General features: G+C 32.4%; 1 protein-coding gene and 2 long non-coding RNA genes across 6 annotated transcripts in view; 1 reads left to right on the top strand and 2 right to left on the bottom strand.

Annotated features, from left to right (window-relative positions):
• Positions 1 to 1,501: 1,501 nt before the first annotated feature.
• Positions 1,502 to 14,280, top strand: part of Grip91 (gamma-tubulin complex component 3) — a 192,008-nt gene continuing 179,229 nt past the window's right edge. For all 4 annotated transcript variants that reach the window (XM_076810377.1, XM_076810378.1, XM_076810376.1 and 1 more), the window contains exon 1: positions 1,502 to 1,673. In XM_076810377.1, the coding sequence (XP_076666492.1) occupies positions 1,595 to 1,673 (79 nt within the window). In that variant the 5' untranslated portion in view covers positions 1,502 to 1,594. The remainder of the gene's footprint in view (positions 1,674 to 14,280) is intronic.
• Positions 3,610 to 4,641, bottom strand: LOC143368101 (uncharacterized). Its single transcript, XR_013085155.1, has 2 exons — positions 4,414 to 4,641; positions 3,610 to 4,052 (listed from the first exon to the last, which is right to left on the bottom strand). It is a non-coding gene; the product is annotated as an uncharacterized LOC143368101 (long non-coding RNA).
• Positions 7,143 to 9,761, bottom strand: LOC143367773 (uncharacterized). The gene is made up of 3 exons (XR_013085100.1): positions 9,005 to 9,761; positions 8,824 to 8,928; positions 7,143 to 8,374 (listed from the first exon to the last, which is right to left on the bottom strand). It is a non-coding gene; the product is annotated as an uncharacterized LOC143367773 (long non-coding RNA).

The raw sequence follows: 14,280 nt of genomic DNA, 5'->3' as shown, positions 1-14,280 counted from the left end.
CCCTGTATAATAAGAGTCGTCACTCCGGGCGGAACCTCTGAAGTCCTTACTTGACCTTGGCATTTAAATTGGTCGTCTATTCGACTGGAATATTCAAATCGACTAAATGTACGTTACCGCAATTTGCTGATTATTGCTGAAGTTTACCGTGGTTTACCGATCATTGCCGAATGGGCATTTAAATTGGTTGTCTAGTGATTTCCCTAGTTTATGTCTGTCCTTGTCGAGTGACGCCTCTTATTATATCTCCTATTTGATGTGACACCAGTCCTGCAACGCGATTGAGCCGATTACAGAGCTTACTTTAGTAGATGACGTTCTCGCAATATTTCCCACTAGATCAGTGCTTTCATAGCTTAGAGGGTGCTAGTGTCGCGGTATAGTTGCGTTTGTGTCTGTACACACAGGATCGGCTGAGACTTATACTGTCTAATAAGTGAAAACAAGTGTAACGTGAGTGAAACGCTAGTGTTTACTTGTGTTTACTGTTTAATAACTTAAAATGAATGTGCAGAAGAATGGAGTAACTGCAAAGAGGGTGACAGGTAAGAAAGTTTTATGTACGGTTTGAGTTACATTTGAAACACTTGTTTAATTGAATATTCGTGATGTTTTTGAATTTTTATATTATAAACTCTATTATCAAAAACTTTCAATTTACTGTAAAAAAAAAATTAAAAATGATTTCCTAAACTTAAAACTTATATTTTTGGAATGCACTCTTTAAATGCTATTAAAAGACACAAATTTGTTAGCTGCAGGGAGAGGGCGGAGAGCACCAACAGTACATTGGCGATGCATAGTGCCAAGTTGTACTTCGAACAGCAATATAAAGAGACACAACTTCCCTAAGAACGTGATAAGGAGTGAACAATGGTAGCAAGCAATTAATAATCCGAACCTGGATGGTCTTACATCTGATGAATTGCACAACTACAAAGTTTGTCAACTACACTTTCCTGTAAGTGCCAACAAAATTACACGCATTCGCCAAATGTTACAAGACGATACTGTACCGCAATTAATGTTGAATTCTATGTCATCTATGTATTGACCATAGGTAGAGGAACACCATGTATATGGAGGTAGCGTACGAAGGAATATATATGTACTTACATGAACAATGTAATATAAGTAATTAATATAATTACTTAACACTCTAGCATTTAAGCAAACTGTTAAACTGAATACAAGGAACATTTTTCAAAGAAAAATCTGAGCCACTCACTAATCCTTACCTCTACTTGTATCTTTAACAATGAAGTATTTTATAAAAAATGTAGGGTAAGAGATACATTTGTTGGCATTATCCAAATCTTTTTAACGTGTCAACAAATGTATTTCTTATTCTACATATTACAGTACGCAGATTCGGAGTGTATTTAATTTTTCCGGCATGAGCGCCATATTGAATTTTAGTTCAAACAGAATCTTTCATAGCTTAGAGGGCGCGCAAATACTGCTCCAAAAGTTTTGCTGGAGTTTCCACCCCCTGAACGTGGCGCATAAGTTGTGTACGGTTGTGTACATACAATTCATTTGAATAAGGTGACAAAGAATTTAATTTGGTACAGTGTTAGAAACAGGAGTAAATATGAACATGATAGAAGCAGAAACTGTGGGTGATCTGGTACAAAAAATGATAATTTCCCTTTGCGGTGAACAAAAGCCAGGCAAGTTTTAATTTTTACGTTTCTTATTATTATACGTTAAAAAATAGTGCTAACCAATAATAATTTCGAACTGAATTCAGGAAACGTTTAAAATACTTCTTAACTGTTTGTAAGTATATAAAAGCTGAATGTTTACAGGAAAACAAGTAAATACATTTCGTGTGGTGTAATTAAATATTTATATTTTATAAAAATGTAATTTCGTATGTATTCTTTATACTTATGTTGATCTCACTATATTGAACTTTTGTCATAGTTTTGTAATAATTTCATTGCGTTTTTTAATGTTGTAACATTTTAGTCTTGAACCTTCTATAGTATTCTAAAATATATATTTTAGGATATATCTGATAACTTGAGAAGTTGTGATATATGAGTTATCATTGGAATATCTGTACCGAATATAAAAGAATGATTTTCTTGAAAGAAATTTTAGACACTATACTAATTTTTTACCTGTTATTTAAAACTACTATGTATAATATGATTATGTATTTATTTGAGTTTACTATAGGTTATGTGAATTTCAATAGTGTAATAATGTGCATTATAATGGAGGATGAACGAATAGGTGTTTTAAGTATATACCACATTCAATATTAATTAAAATGAAAAATTTAATTGCTGTATTTAAAATAAGGTTTTAAAATTTCTGAAAGGAATATTTTATGAAAAATTAGAGTTTAATTTTCACAAAAGGCTGTCAGATTTTGCACTATAATATAAAATATTAGAGATGTACAGACTAGGGTTTTGGCCGACTAGCCAACTAGCCAATTAATCGGCCCCCAAGAAGCTGGCTAGTCGTTGATTACAAAAGTGGCTGGATAGTTGGCTTAAGGAGTTAAGCCACCCTGAGATGCTCATACCTAGATGAATTTTTTTTGCAGCTATTATGAGCTTAAAAATTATTTCTCTACATCTTATGTGTAGAGCATGTATTAGTGCATATATTGCATAAATACTATACAGAAATATTAAAAAATGGCTGAGTTATTTGTTGTTCCGTGAAGCTCCTCTGCGTCAAAGGTGTACCAAATATCTCATAAAACTATTTGTCCGATTGATTTCCAACTTGGTACACATATTCTTAATGGTATTATCTACAATGTAGCATATCATTTTCTTGATGCGATAATCCATTCGTATATTATAAATGTTTTAAGTTTGTTTTGTCAGGTGAAAAACAAATAATTTTCTTCACCTTGCTCTCATTTGTGTAATAAATTTTTTTTCTCAAATCCATATGCTACATTGTAGGTATTTTATTAAGGAACACTAAAATCATCATGTTTTTCATTTCAGATGAACCTGGGTGTTATAATTTGGTATACCACTCACGCGTGTAACAACAGACAAGCTTCGCGGGACAACAAATAATTCGGCCATTTTTTTTATATTTTTGTACAGTATTTATACAATATATGCACTAATACATGCTGTACACATAAGAAGGAAAAAAATAATTTTCGATATTATACTATGAGTAAAACAAATTCGTCTAAATAGTTTAGTGCTGTTTCGAGCGCCTGAGGGTGGCGTAACCCCTTAACCGACTAGTCGGCCACTAGTCAGTAAATCTCTATAAAATATCATAGGTACAACACATTAAGTGACATGAAATAGTGCCAAATCTGTAGTATTAAATGCTTGGTAGTAATTGAATTGAGGGTAATTATTTAAAAGTTTTCCATCCTCACCGATTTCAATGATTTTTGGACATGTTATCAAAATCAAAATTCCGAATAACTTTTTCGTATACATGTTACCGCGGCGCGACCTTCGTTTTCGAGATATTTGCAAAAAACCTCTGTTGATTTATTCCGACGCAACGCATTCCACTTTCCAACTTGCCCCGGGTATTAGTATTGTTACAGGATATAATGTTTGTTTAAAGTAATTATTAGAGAAGTATTGGCAAAGGTAATATAAAATACGTTAATATTTATTTTAGTGTTAATGAGAAGAAGTATCTTAATTAACTTGCAGAATATGATTTAGTTAGCAATACTGTATAATAAAGTAGCTTGTAAAGAGTGGCTATGTTAAGCCTTTCACAGTTTACTAAAATTCCTGAGTATGGACAAAGAAATATGTACTTTTTTGGATTGTAATTACTTCTGTTTATTATAAGATTTCAATGATAAAATGTTTTGTATTTCTTTTTCACAGACATGCACAGACTAAACAATGTGGTCCGAATATATAAATATGCAAAACGTTATTAATTGTATTGTATCAATTACATATCTTCAATGCAGGATAATTCATAAATGCATATCAATAACTCAAGAAAAGAATCTATACATTAAAACAAGTACAGCATTCTATATTAATGTAGATTGTCCAAAGAATATACTAGCAAGGTTTCAATAAATTCTAAGACAATGGATAGCTATTGATATTGTTGGAGATCCGTCTGGTTTTCGTCAACGAGCACGCTTTCCAACACTTCACCTTGTCTTCCTTGAGATAGCCAGTAGAAAACGTGGAACTAACTTCGTTACCCTCACTCAAGGTGAACCGATGGAGGCGCGAAGCGTTTTTGTTTTTTCCGCAAGGGCTGCCTGCCGATGGGACCCTTGTGGCAGTTGGATTCTTAGCTTCAATCAGTACACAGCGTTTTAGCAGTTAGAAAGCTCATATTATATTTTCCGTAAACTCCATGTACCGGAAGAGTTTTTAATTTTAAATAAAGTATCGTTCTAAGTTTGTGAACGAGTGTTTAATCTCCTGGTACACAACAATATGGGTAGAGTATTTGATTACATCTATGTAAGTTATGTCAATAAATTCTTTGAAACAGGTAAAAGCACATTTACTTTGACATATTATTCATTTCCAGTTGGTAAATAACAATCGAATAAAATTTCTTAAATTTCTTAGAATAAATAGAATAGGGTAAAAGGTCCATTTACTGATACCTAACGAGTTACTGTCGCCCTATGTTGTTTTACTTAAAATAACGAATAAATTTTGTTTTTTCATACACAAAAAAATTTAGCATTTCAGTTAAAACTGTAATTCATAGGATAGAAAAAGCAGCAATTTCTTTTTTCTTCATTATTTTTGGTAAGATGATCAAACATTTCAAGTGGTTTAGAACAGTAAAAATGATGATTTATTTATTAACAAAAGAGGAAACAAGGTATTAAAGAAAAGGCTATAATTGTAATATTTAAGCTATTAACCCAATATGTTATTTTCTAAATAATAAACATCATAGAAAATAATAACGATCAGAATTCGATTGATTAAGTTTTTTTTATTTAATCTTTGGGTGATAGTGATTGGTACAACCGTTTCAAGCATTTTTTTAATACAACTATCATGAGAGTAGTTACTCATGTGCATGAAGGCTTTTGTTATTACTGTCATTCGTATCGTCTGCAGTGTGTATGTGGCATACCTTAAAATGAGATAACAGTATTTGGTCAGTTGGTAATAGGGGAGGATTGCCTATATTGGATATTGTAGCTTGATCTTTTAGGCACCTACAATTAGATGTTTTAGCTTTTGTTCAGAACTAATTAATTTGTTATTAATCTTTTTGTGACATACTGTAAAAGGTACGATGTTGGTAAAAGGTCTCCTAAATCGTACCCCTTACCCCTAACAGTACATAATGTAACTAAACAGTACATAAGTTATAGCGACCTGTGGGTGATCTACAGTGTGTGTAAAAAGTATTCGTACAGCGACCAATTTAAAGTAAAACTTTGTATATTCATGTCAGTAATAAATTTTAACGGAAAACAATAATTAATAAATATTCTTTGATGTTTGTAGAATAGATTTTGTATAAATAATATTTTATTCCCTTTAACATTTACAAAGATATTAACAAAAACAAATAAACGTGCATAAATGGGCACGCAGAAAGTATTCGTACAGTTGAATAAAGAATTAATAAACTATAGAAATAAACTAAATATTTAATACTTTAATAATTTGTGGGATTGCCTTTCGATTTTATAATAGCTTTGAGGCTACTTATGGTATGGAATTTATTAAGTTGGATGTTGTTGCAGGCTGTATTTTACTCTCTATTTTACGCTCTAGCAGAGCGTCTTTCAAACTTCCTTTAAATGTAATATTATGATTACTTATTTTTTTGTCCAGATAATCCCATAGATGCTCCATGCGATTGATATGTGGTGATTATGGCGACGTTTTCAAATATTTTGGTGAGTTATATAAAATCCTCTGCCTAGTATTATGTAGAGATTCCACTCCAGCTGCACTCATACAGCCCAGGACAAATGCAGAGCCCCCACAGTATTTCATCACAGGTCGCAAATTTTCTTTTCTAACCTCTGTATTCATTTTTCTCCATACTGTGAACTGTTTTTTGGACCCAAATATTTTGAATTTGTTTGCGTTAGTGAATTCGAAATATTTGGGTCCAAAACACACTTCACAGTATGGAGATAAAAGAATACAGTGTTTAGAAAATAAATTTTGCGACCAATGATGTGTCGTGAACCCGAGGAGGAACAAATTCAAACACTTGTTTATAACAAAAACACGTCTTTATTAAACAGCCTTTTGGAGGCGACTTGACTGTACAAAGTACCAGAGCTTTCTGACTCTCGTTCGCGAGATTCGAATGAACGTCGACAAATTAAAGAATGCTATTGGTGGTTACTATTGCGAGGGTGAGGAAATAAGAACTGGGATTGGTTATTGGCGAGGGTGGAAGTGGCGTTACTGGAGAAAGTTACTTTCTACGTTTGACGCGATTTCGGTTGGAAGAAGGGCCTTGAGGCCCACTGTCTAATCCGCTTCTTTACGGCTAAGGCACGTACGCTTGAAGAGGTCTAAGGGTCCAAGTGGGTGACGATGACCAGATACGGTGTAAGGGAAAGTCGCGCAGAAAGTGGTTAACGATCGAAATGGGTGATAATAACTAGATTTAGACGTTGCGAAGGCTCGGGGTATGTAACAGATGAAATACTGCTGGGGCTCTGCATTTGTCTGGGGCTTTATGAGTGCAGCTGGAGTGGAATCTCTACATTTCATCGATGGTATTATGAATCATAGAGTTTATATTGACATCCAGAATAAGCACATCCACGCTAGTGTAAATAAAATGGGACTCAATGACAATTTTATATTTATCCATGACAATGATCCAAAGCATTGATCATATAATACTACTTAGGCAGAGGGTTTTATATAACACACCAAAATATTTGAAAACTCTGCCATAATCATCACATATCAAGTCCATAATGCACCTTTAAGATTATCTGGACAAAAAGATATATAATCATAATATTACATCTAAAGAAATATTGAAAGCCACTCTGCTAGAAATGTAGAGTAAAATACAGGCTGCTATATCATCCAACTTAGTAAATTCCATACCAAGAAGCCTCGAAGGTATTATAATAATCAAAAGGCAATCCCACAAATTATTACAACATTAAATATTTAGTTTATTTCCATAGTTTATTAATTCTTTATTCAATTGTACGAATACTTCTTGCGCGTACATTTCTCCACGTTTATCTGTTTTCGTTAATATCTTTGTAAATCTATTTCACAAACATCGAAGAATATTTATTAATTATTGTTTTTCGTTAAAATTTATTACTGACATGAATATACAAAGTTTTACTTTAAATTGGTCTCTGTACGAATACTTTTTAGACTCACTGTATTTCACCCACAGGTCGCTATAACTTATGTATATGATATGTGTATATAATAGAAACCTATGGTATGGTACGCGTATTAAAAAGACACGTGTATTACATATCCTCACAAAAGTACCTTTTTCAAAAAAAGGTACAAAAAAGAGCACCAAGTATACGCGCGCATAGAATGGTAAATTAATAATCCCATAAAAAAGAATCCCATTTTAAAACATTGATATATAAAAAACTAATGATATATAAAAATCGTGCCAATTATAACAACAGCTATTTGTACAAACAATCAGACTCAAATTGAATACAAGATTCATCATTGGAAGAAACAAAGAAGATAATAATATTAAGCAAATATATTTTTACAGAAATAAATATTTTATTCAAAATCCTTGGCGGTGTGTTTCGATTTGGTGTTGCTAAACTGAATAAATAGGTATAAATTGCATATTTAATATTTTTCTTTCTTTCTTGTCTCAATGGTGTTTTGTCTTGTTTTATTATTTATAACAAGACAATTAACTTTTTTTTTGGTTCCGCAGCGCCAAGTCTTTTGAATAAAATATTTATTGGTATTGAAATATTTATTTCCATAAAAATATTTCTGCTTAATATTATCTTCTTTGTTTCTTCCAATGATGAATATTTTATTCTATTTAAATCTGATTGTACAAATAGCTGTTGTTATAACTGACATCATTTTTATATATCAATGTTTTTAAATGGGATTCTTTTTTATGGGATTATTAATTTTAGTTTCGTACCTTTTTTTAAAAAAGGTAATGGATAATTTGTTCACTCCCTCGGGGTTATTATTTTTTTTAAAATATAATGTATTCTTAACCAAACTGTGCACGCCTGCAAAGCTTCAAGACAATTGGATTGGTGGAGTTGGTGTAAATTTGAATTTTCAGATATGAACCAAACATACAAGAAGCAAACAGAAGGTTGAAGCTGAATAAAATCCTTTAATTAATATAATACTATGTCGCAATACATTTTTTTCTCCGATGTAGATCACACTGCTTCATCTTCTGCTTCGATTATCTGTAAATATATAAAATCCACATTTTAGTTACAACTTAATAGTAAGTGTAGAGACTACAAAATGTGTCCAAAGGAGGTGAGAGCGTATGGCAGAAAGTCTTATTGCAGGAAATTTAAATGCTAATGGTAATTCAGCAAAAATGAACGAAGAGATCCAATATTTTTAACGCACAATTTATTGATGTTGGAATGAAATTAATTTAGTATGTTTATTGGTGAATTAAAATATTGTTATTGCGAAACTAATACAATTATTTAATGAATAACGTGGCAACTACTGTGGATTTTAAAGTATTACGAATATCTTTCACAAAAGATTGAAAAGTATCAAGGGAGATGTGTTTTCAGCGTACTTTCTTCACTAATGTGACATGTTCTACATTGCAAGCAATCCGCCATAATTTTCTTAATTCTTATTGATCTGCCTTCGGCAAATTTTGTCGATTTACCTTATTTGACAAATTTCCAGAAACTTGTGCAAAAGGAGATGCTTCTTTGTCGAACCTTCTCCGGACAACTTCCAAGTTTGCGTGCCCCCTTTGTTTCTATATGCTCTACATAAATAGTTTATTAAAAATTATCCTGTATGGTGTAAAAATTCATGACATTTCAAAACTTTTGACAACTTACCTTATTTGACAATTGGCAGGTTATGATTGTGTAATGGACACAAGGATAATTTAAACTATCGTTTTTACGAATAATACTTATAAAGATATTTATTCAATTTAAAGTAAGAATATTGGAGATTCAACTGTTTTAACTTGACTCCGTGACTGACACTGGTGGCTTTTGGAATAGTAATGCTGTAGGATAAGGGACTGTGATGAGTTTTAAAGGTTTCTTAATGTAAGAGAGGGGATGACGGGATAGGGCAGAATTGCAGGATTTTGGATAGGTGACGCATTGGCTAAGATAAAGATGGGTAGCAGGGATGACGCAGTATTTACATTTACGCAGCATTTGGGTAATTAGTGTGAATCATATTTACAGAGAAAGTCAGAGAAAAACGATAAGAAAGGGTCAGTACATTACAATTGATTAATACTAGCTAGGTTACATTCACTAGCGACCTGAACGCATCTGCTTTTGTCTTTTTCGTATTGCGTGAATTGGCGGTACATTTCCTCACCCTTCCATTCTCCCCTCTTGCCCACACTTGACTATAGAGAAAATATCTTAATATAAAATTCGCCAAATTGGAACTTTGCATTGAAATATATCAGCTCTTAAGGCACGTAGGAACAAAACGAAGACACTTTTCTGATGTAAATCAAACCCAAGCTATCCATTAAGACCATTCAAAACTTAATCGCATCAACCATTATTGAGATTCGATAATCGAAAGGTTCTTCCAAAAAGTGTCTAGCGTAATATTGGCACGGTCGTCTCGCGCTGCGCATGTACTTGTTGCGAGACAATACCGTGTCTTTTGATATCTGTACCTCAATCCGTGTATTTTTTTAGTACACGGGTACCCGTGCACTATTTCACGTCTATTTAAATACACGAGGATTAACGTATCCGTGTGTTTTGACCAAAATTGAGCATCAACTAAATAATAAATTATTTAAATAACGGATCGAATAAAAGTAACTTTAACTTCAGATTATTCGATGAATAAAGTTAATTTTTTTTATTCGACGTGAACTTTCAACTTCAGAGTCGAATAAAGTTTTCAACTTTTACTTTAGCTTTATTCGAGGTGGAATAATTTTCTGGCGCGCGTTCGGGGCACCAAGGATCGTCATTGGGCGATACTACATTGTAGCGCGCGCACCTGGCCTCAAGTCCCCACCCTGCTGGAGCTGCCAGTTCGAACCGCATTAAAAAATTTTAAATCCGGATTGATGCGGTTTTCTTCCCGTAAATTCCAGATTGAATCCGTAAGATTTTTAATCCGCAATTTCAGATACGAAACTTCCGGGTTTATACAAATGGCAATTCCTGATAGAAATTGATAAATTTCGCACATGCAAATCCTGTTTCGTCCATCGATCTGGATATCCGCATTGAACCGGATTCGTTTTTGAACTGGCACAAATCACTGCTTGAAAATCCAGGTAGTACCGCATTGAACCAGGTAGATCCAGTTCAAAATTCAACGCGGTTCTAACTGGCTGTTGCAGCAGGGCAGTCCTCAGCGGCTCGAATGCGCGCCAGAAAATTATTCCATGTCCAATAAAGTTAAAATTAAATTTGAAAATGTTATTCGATGCTGAAGTTGAAACGCTCGACGAATAAAAAAATTATCTTTATTCGTCGAATAGAGTTAACCCGGGTTAACATTATTCGACACATGACAAATCATTTTTTTCAACTTTTATTCGTTATTCGAAATTTTTATTTACATGAAAATTGTGCTCATCTCTGATTGTAATTCGTGTGATTTTTCTACATACAGTGACTCGCATTAATATTCGGACACTTTTTAAAATCGCATAACTTTTTGTAGAATTGATCCAAACAACTTGAGTTTTTTTAGAAGCTAGAAGGATTAGTTTGCTAACTGACGCGTTTCGTCGTTTTGAAAAAAAAATGTATTTGGTTGGAATAGCGAAAAGAATAGTAAAGGTCGATTTTTAAACTTTTTTTTGTGAGCGTGTAATGAAAATTCAAAAAAAAACCGTTTGTAGATTGCAGTAAGTTGTATACGTGCTTAAAATGTCATCAAAATCGGTTAATGTTGCTCCGAGCTACAAACGTTTAAAGATCGCAGAATAAGGTCGAGAATCGCTGATTTCGGGAATTTTCGTGATTCTTGACCTTATTCTGCGATCTTTAAACATTTGTAGCTCGGAGCAACGTTAACCGATTTTGATGAAATTTTAGGCACGTATACAACTTACTGCAATCTACAAACGGTTTTTTTTTAATTTTCATTACAAGCTCACAAAAAAAAGTTTAAAAATTGACCTTTACTATTCTTTTCGCTATTCCAACCAAATACATTTTTTTTTTAAAACGACGAAACGCGTCAGTTAGCAAACTAATCCTTCTAGCTTCTAAAAAAAACTCAAGTTGTTTGGACCAATTCTAAAAAAGTTATGCGATTTTAAAAAGTGTCCGAATATTAATGCGAGTCACTGTATGTAGATATTCCAGAAATTTGAAGGAATACGAAATGATATTGATTAATTAATTAATACGTATTTAAGTATTTACCGGAACAATATGGTGGGTAATGCAAAAAACTTCAATGAAGATTTTATTTAAATGCTTTTGAGTGATACAAGATGAAGAGAACCATTTAACAAAGTACTCAAGAATTGCGAAGCTCGCAGTGAATTATCTACTGATATCAGCAACGTCAGTTCCTTCGAGTCATGTTTTTCAATTTTAATACCAAATATAGGTAGTTTTATGATATCAATAATATATTGTTTATACTATGTAGGCACTATACACGCTGGAATTGGATGCACACAGCTAAATAAAATTTTGGTATGCTTAGATATTCATACAATTTTTTATTATACATATAGAAAATATGAACAAGAAGTTGGTAGAATAATAGAAAAGGCTGCAGAACAGAGTTGCAAAAAAGCAGCAACAGAAGAACGAGAATTAGTTGTACAGAAAGTTGAAGAATTGAGTGAAGTATTGTAAGAATCTTTTTATTTAGAAATATTGAATTAAATACAGTGATTGAGTTTGCCATGATATTTTATGATTTTTTTAATATACATGTAGTTTTTCTACGTAATAAATTATGAATATTCTGTAGTGTCACTCGTGCATAAGTGATCTATAAAAGACGATTATACAAATATTTGTGATTTATTTTTCCTTTCTAATCCGCATATGAGCTATCCCTGTTTCCGTTTTACATTATCCACGAATTTTTCCTTTATATCATACAGACCACAAGAAATAACAGAATTTTCCCAAGAGCAACAAGGTTTATCAACAAATTCACAGAAATTTGATTTAACATTTGGAAGAATTGTCAATATAATAGTATCGTATGATATAGGGTGGAGCAAGCGAGGAAATGGCAAACGTTACGATAGTTTAAACAGATACGGAACAACAATAGGCTTTTTAACAGGAAAAATCTTAGACTACAGAACAAGAAATCGTGAATGCCGTTTATGCGATGTAGGTAAACCGTAAGAAGGTGATGACTGTAGACTAAACTTTAGAGGTAGTGCGAAAGCTATGGAAGCTGATGTTGGGACTGAACTCATTAATAGAAGCAATATTTTAAAATAAGCTAATTTAAATGTAAAAGTATTAATAGGTGACGAGGATAGTTCTGTTATGGCTGCTGTAAATAAAGAAAATTCGCGTCTAAAAACTCCAAATAAAATTTATAAACTTGCTGATAGGAATCATGTAAAGAAAAATTTATCTAAGAAACTGTACAAACTTCAAATAAGGAAATGAACAAAAAAGGTTTGATAAGTCATATAAAAAAATGTTTTTCTATGCAATTGCTCAGAATGCTGGAGAAAGTGAAAATTTAGCAAAAGCAGTTAAATGCATACTAGACCATTTGTACAATAATCACAAGAATTGCGGTAATTGGTGTAAGAGAAATGCTAATAAAAGGGGTTCCATCAAACAATAATTTATACTAAAAGATGAAAAATTATATGCAGAACTGCTACAAATATTTTCCGTTTATTCCGAGAACGCTTTCAAGCATTGTGTGAATGCTTCAAGTCAGGTCAACGAAGCTGTAAATAGTATAATTTCCCACCAACTTCCAAAAAATAAATGTTACTGCACTAGTTCATCGACAGACTTTAGAGTAGTATCTGGCGTTTTAATTAAAAATGAAGGTCATAGTTATATTAAAACTGTAAAACAGCTTTTAGGATTATCCAGTTACAAGGAATCCCAAAGATACTGTGATAAAACTGATACTAAGAGATTGCGTGCTTCGTTAAAATCAAAGACCATTGAAAAGAAAAAAAGAAGAATACAGTTAACTGAAAATCGAGAAAATATGCGTAAAAAATTAGAAAGTAAAAAAGGAGTAACGTATGAAAGGAATATTGCGTTCGAATTAGATCTACTAAACACAAGTTGCAATGACAGTAACGTATCAGATGTAGCTTTACAATCGACTACAACTGTTTGTTTTGATTTGGAAACATCTGGTTTCAATCGTCAGAAATCAGATATGTATATTGCAAATTACTGCAAAAGCAGGAGAACAAATTTTCTCACTTTGTGTAGAGCCCACTCAATCAATTACGGAAGAAATAACAAAAATCATAGCCTTCAAAATATTTGTGGAGATGTATATTATAAAAGTAAAAAAGTTCAAACTGCATCTATATTTGATGCATTACTAGCTTTTCATGAATTCCTGAGTAAAATCTCAATCTCCTGCATACTAGTTGTTCATAATGCACCCGTCGATACAGTTCTACTGAGTAGAGAAATTCGTAAGAATGATTTGATCAATGAATTCAAAAATGTTTTATACGGATTTTGTGATTCTTTACAAATATTTAAAATTATTTTTAAGAATCGTAAAGGACCAAATATGTTTAAGCTATCGAAATTAGCCGAAGATTTTTTGCCTAAGAATAATGATGAAGAACACCATGAAGCTTTGTTTGACTGTACTATTTTAGAAAAAATTAGTGATTGCTTATATTCCAATGAGTACTATATATAAAGAAACTAAGTTATATGCATATTCTGTGAGTAATGTTATTCAGAGATCTATAATATTCCGACATGCTGAAAGTTTTAAAGACATGAAAAGTGTTCTCTCAAATTATATGATAAACAAAATTGCTAATTCACGACTTACTTATTATCAGCATAGTGATGTATATGTCACTAAAGGAAAAGAGGGCAGCATTGAAATTTCATAAAAAAAGAAATGGTGACAAACCCATCATAACAAAAAGTGCTAAAGTATTGAATAGTATGATTGAATTTTT

This window comes from Andrena cerasifolii, chromosome 4 (assembly GCF_050908995.1).
Source record: "Andrena cerasifolii isolate SP2316 chromosome 4, iyAndCera1_principal, whole genome shotgun sequence".
NCBI lineage: Eukaryota > Metazoa > Arthropoda > Insecta > Hymenoptera > Andrenidae > Andrena > Andrena cerasifolii.
This window is presented reverse-complemented; position numbering and strand designations above follow the sequence as displayed.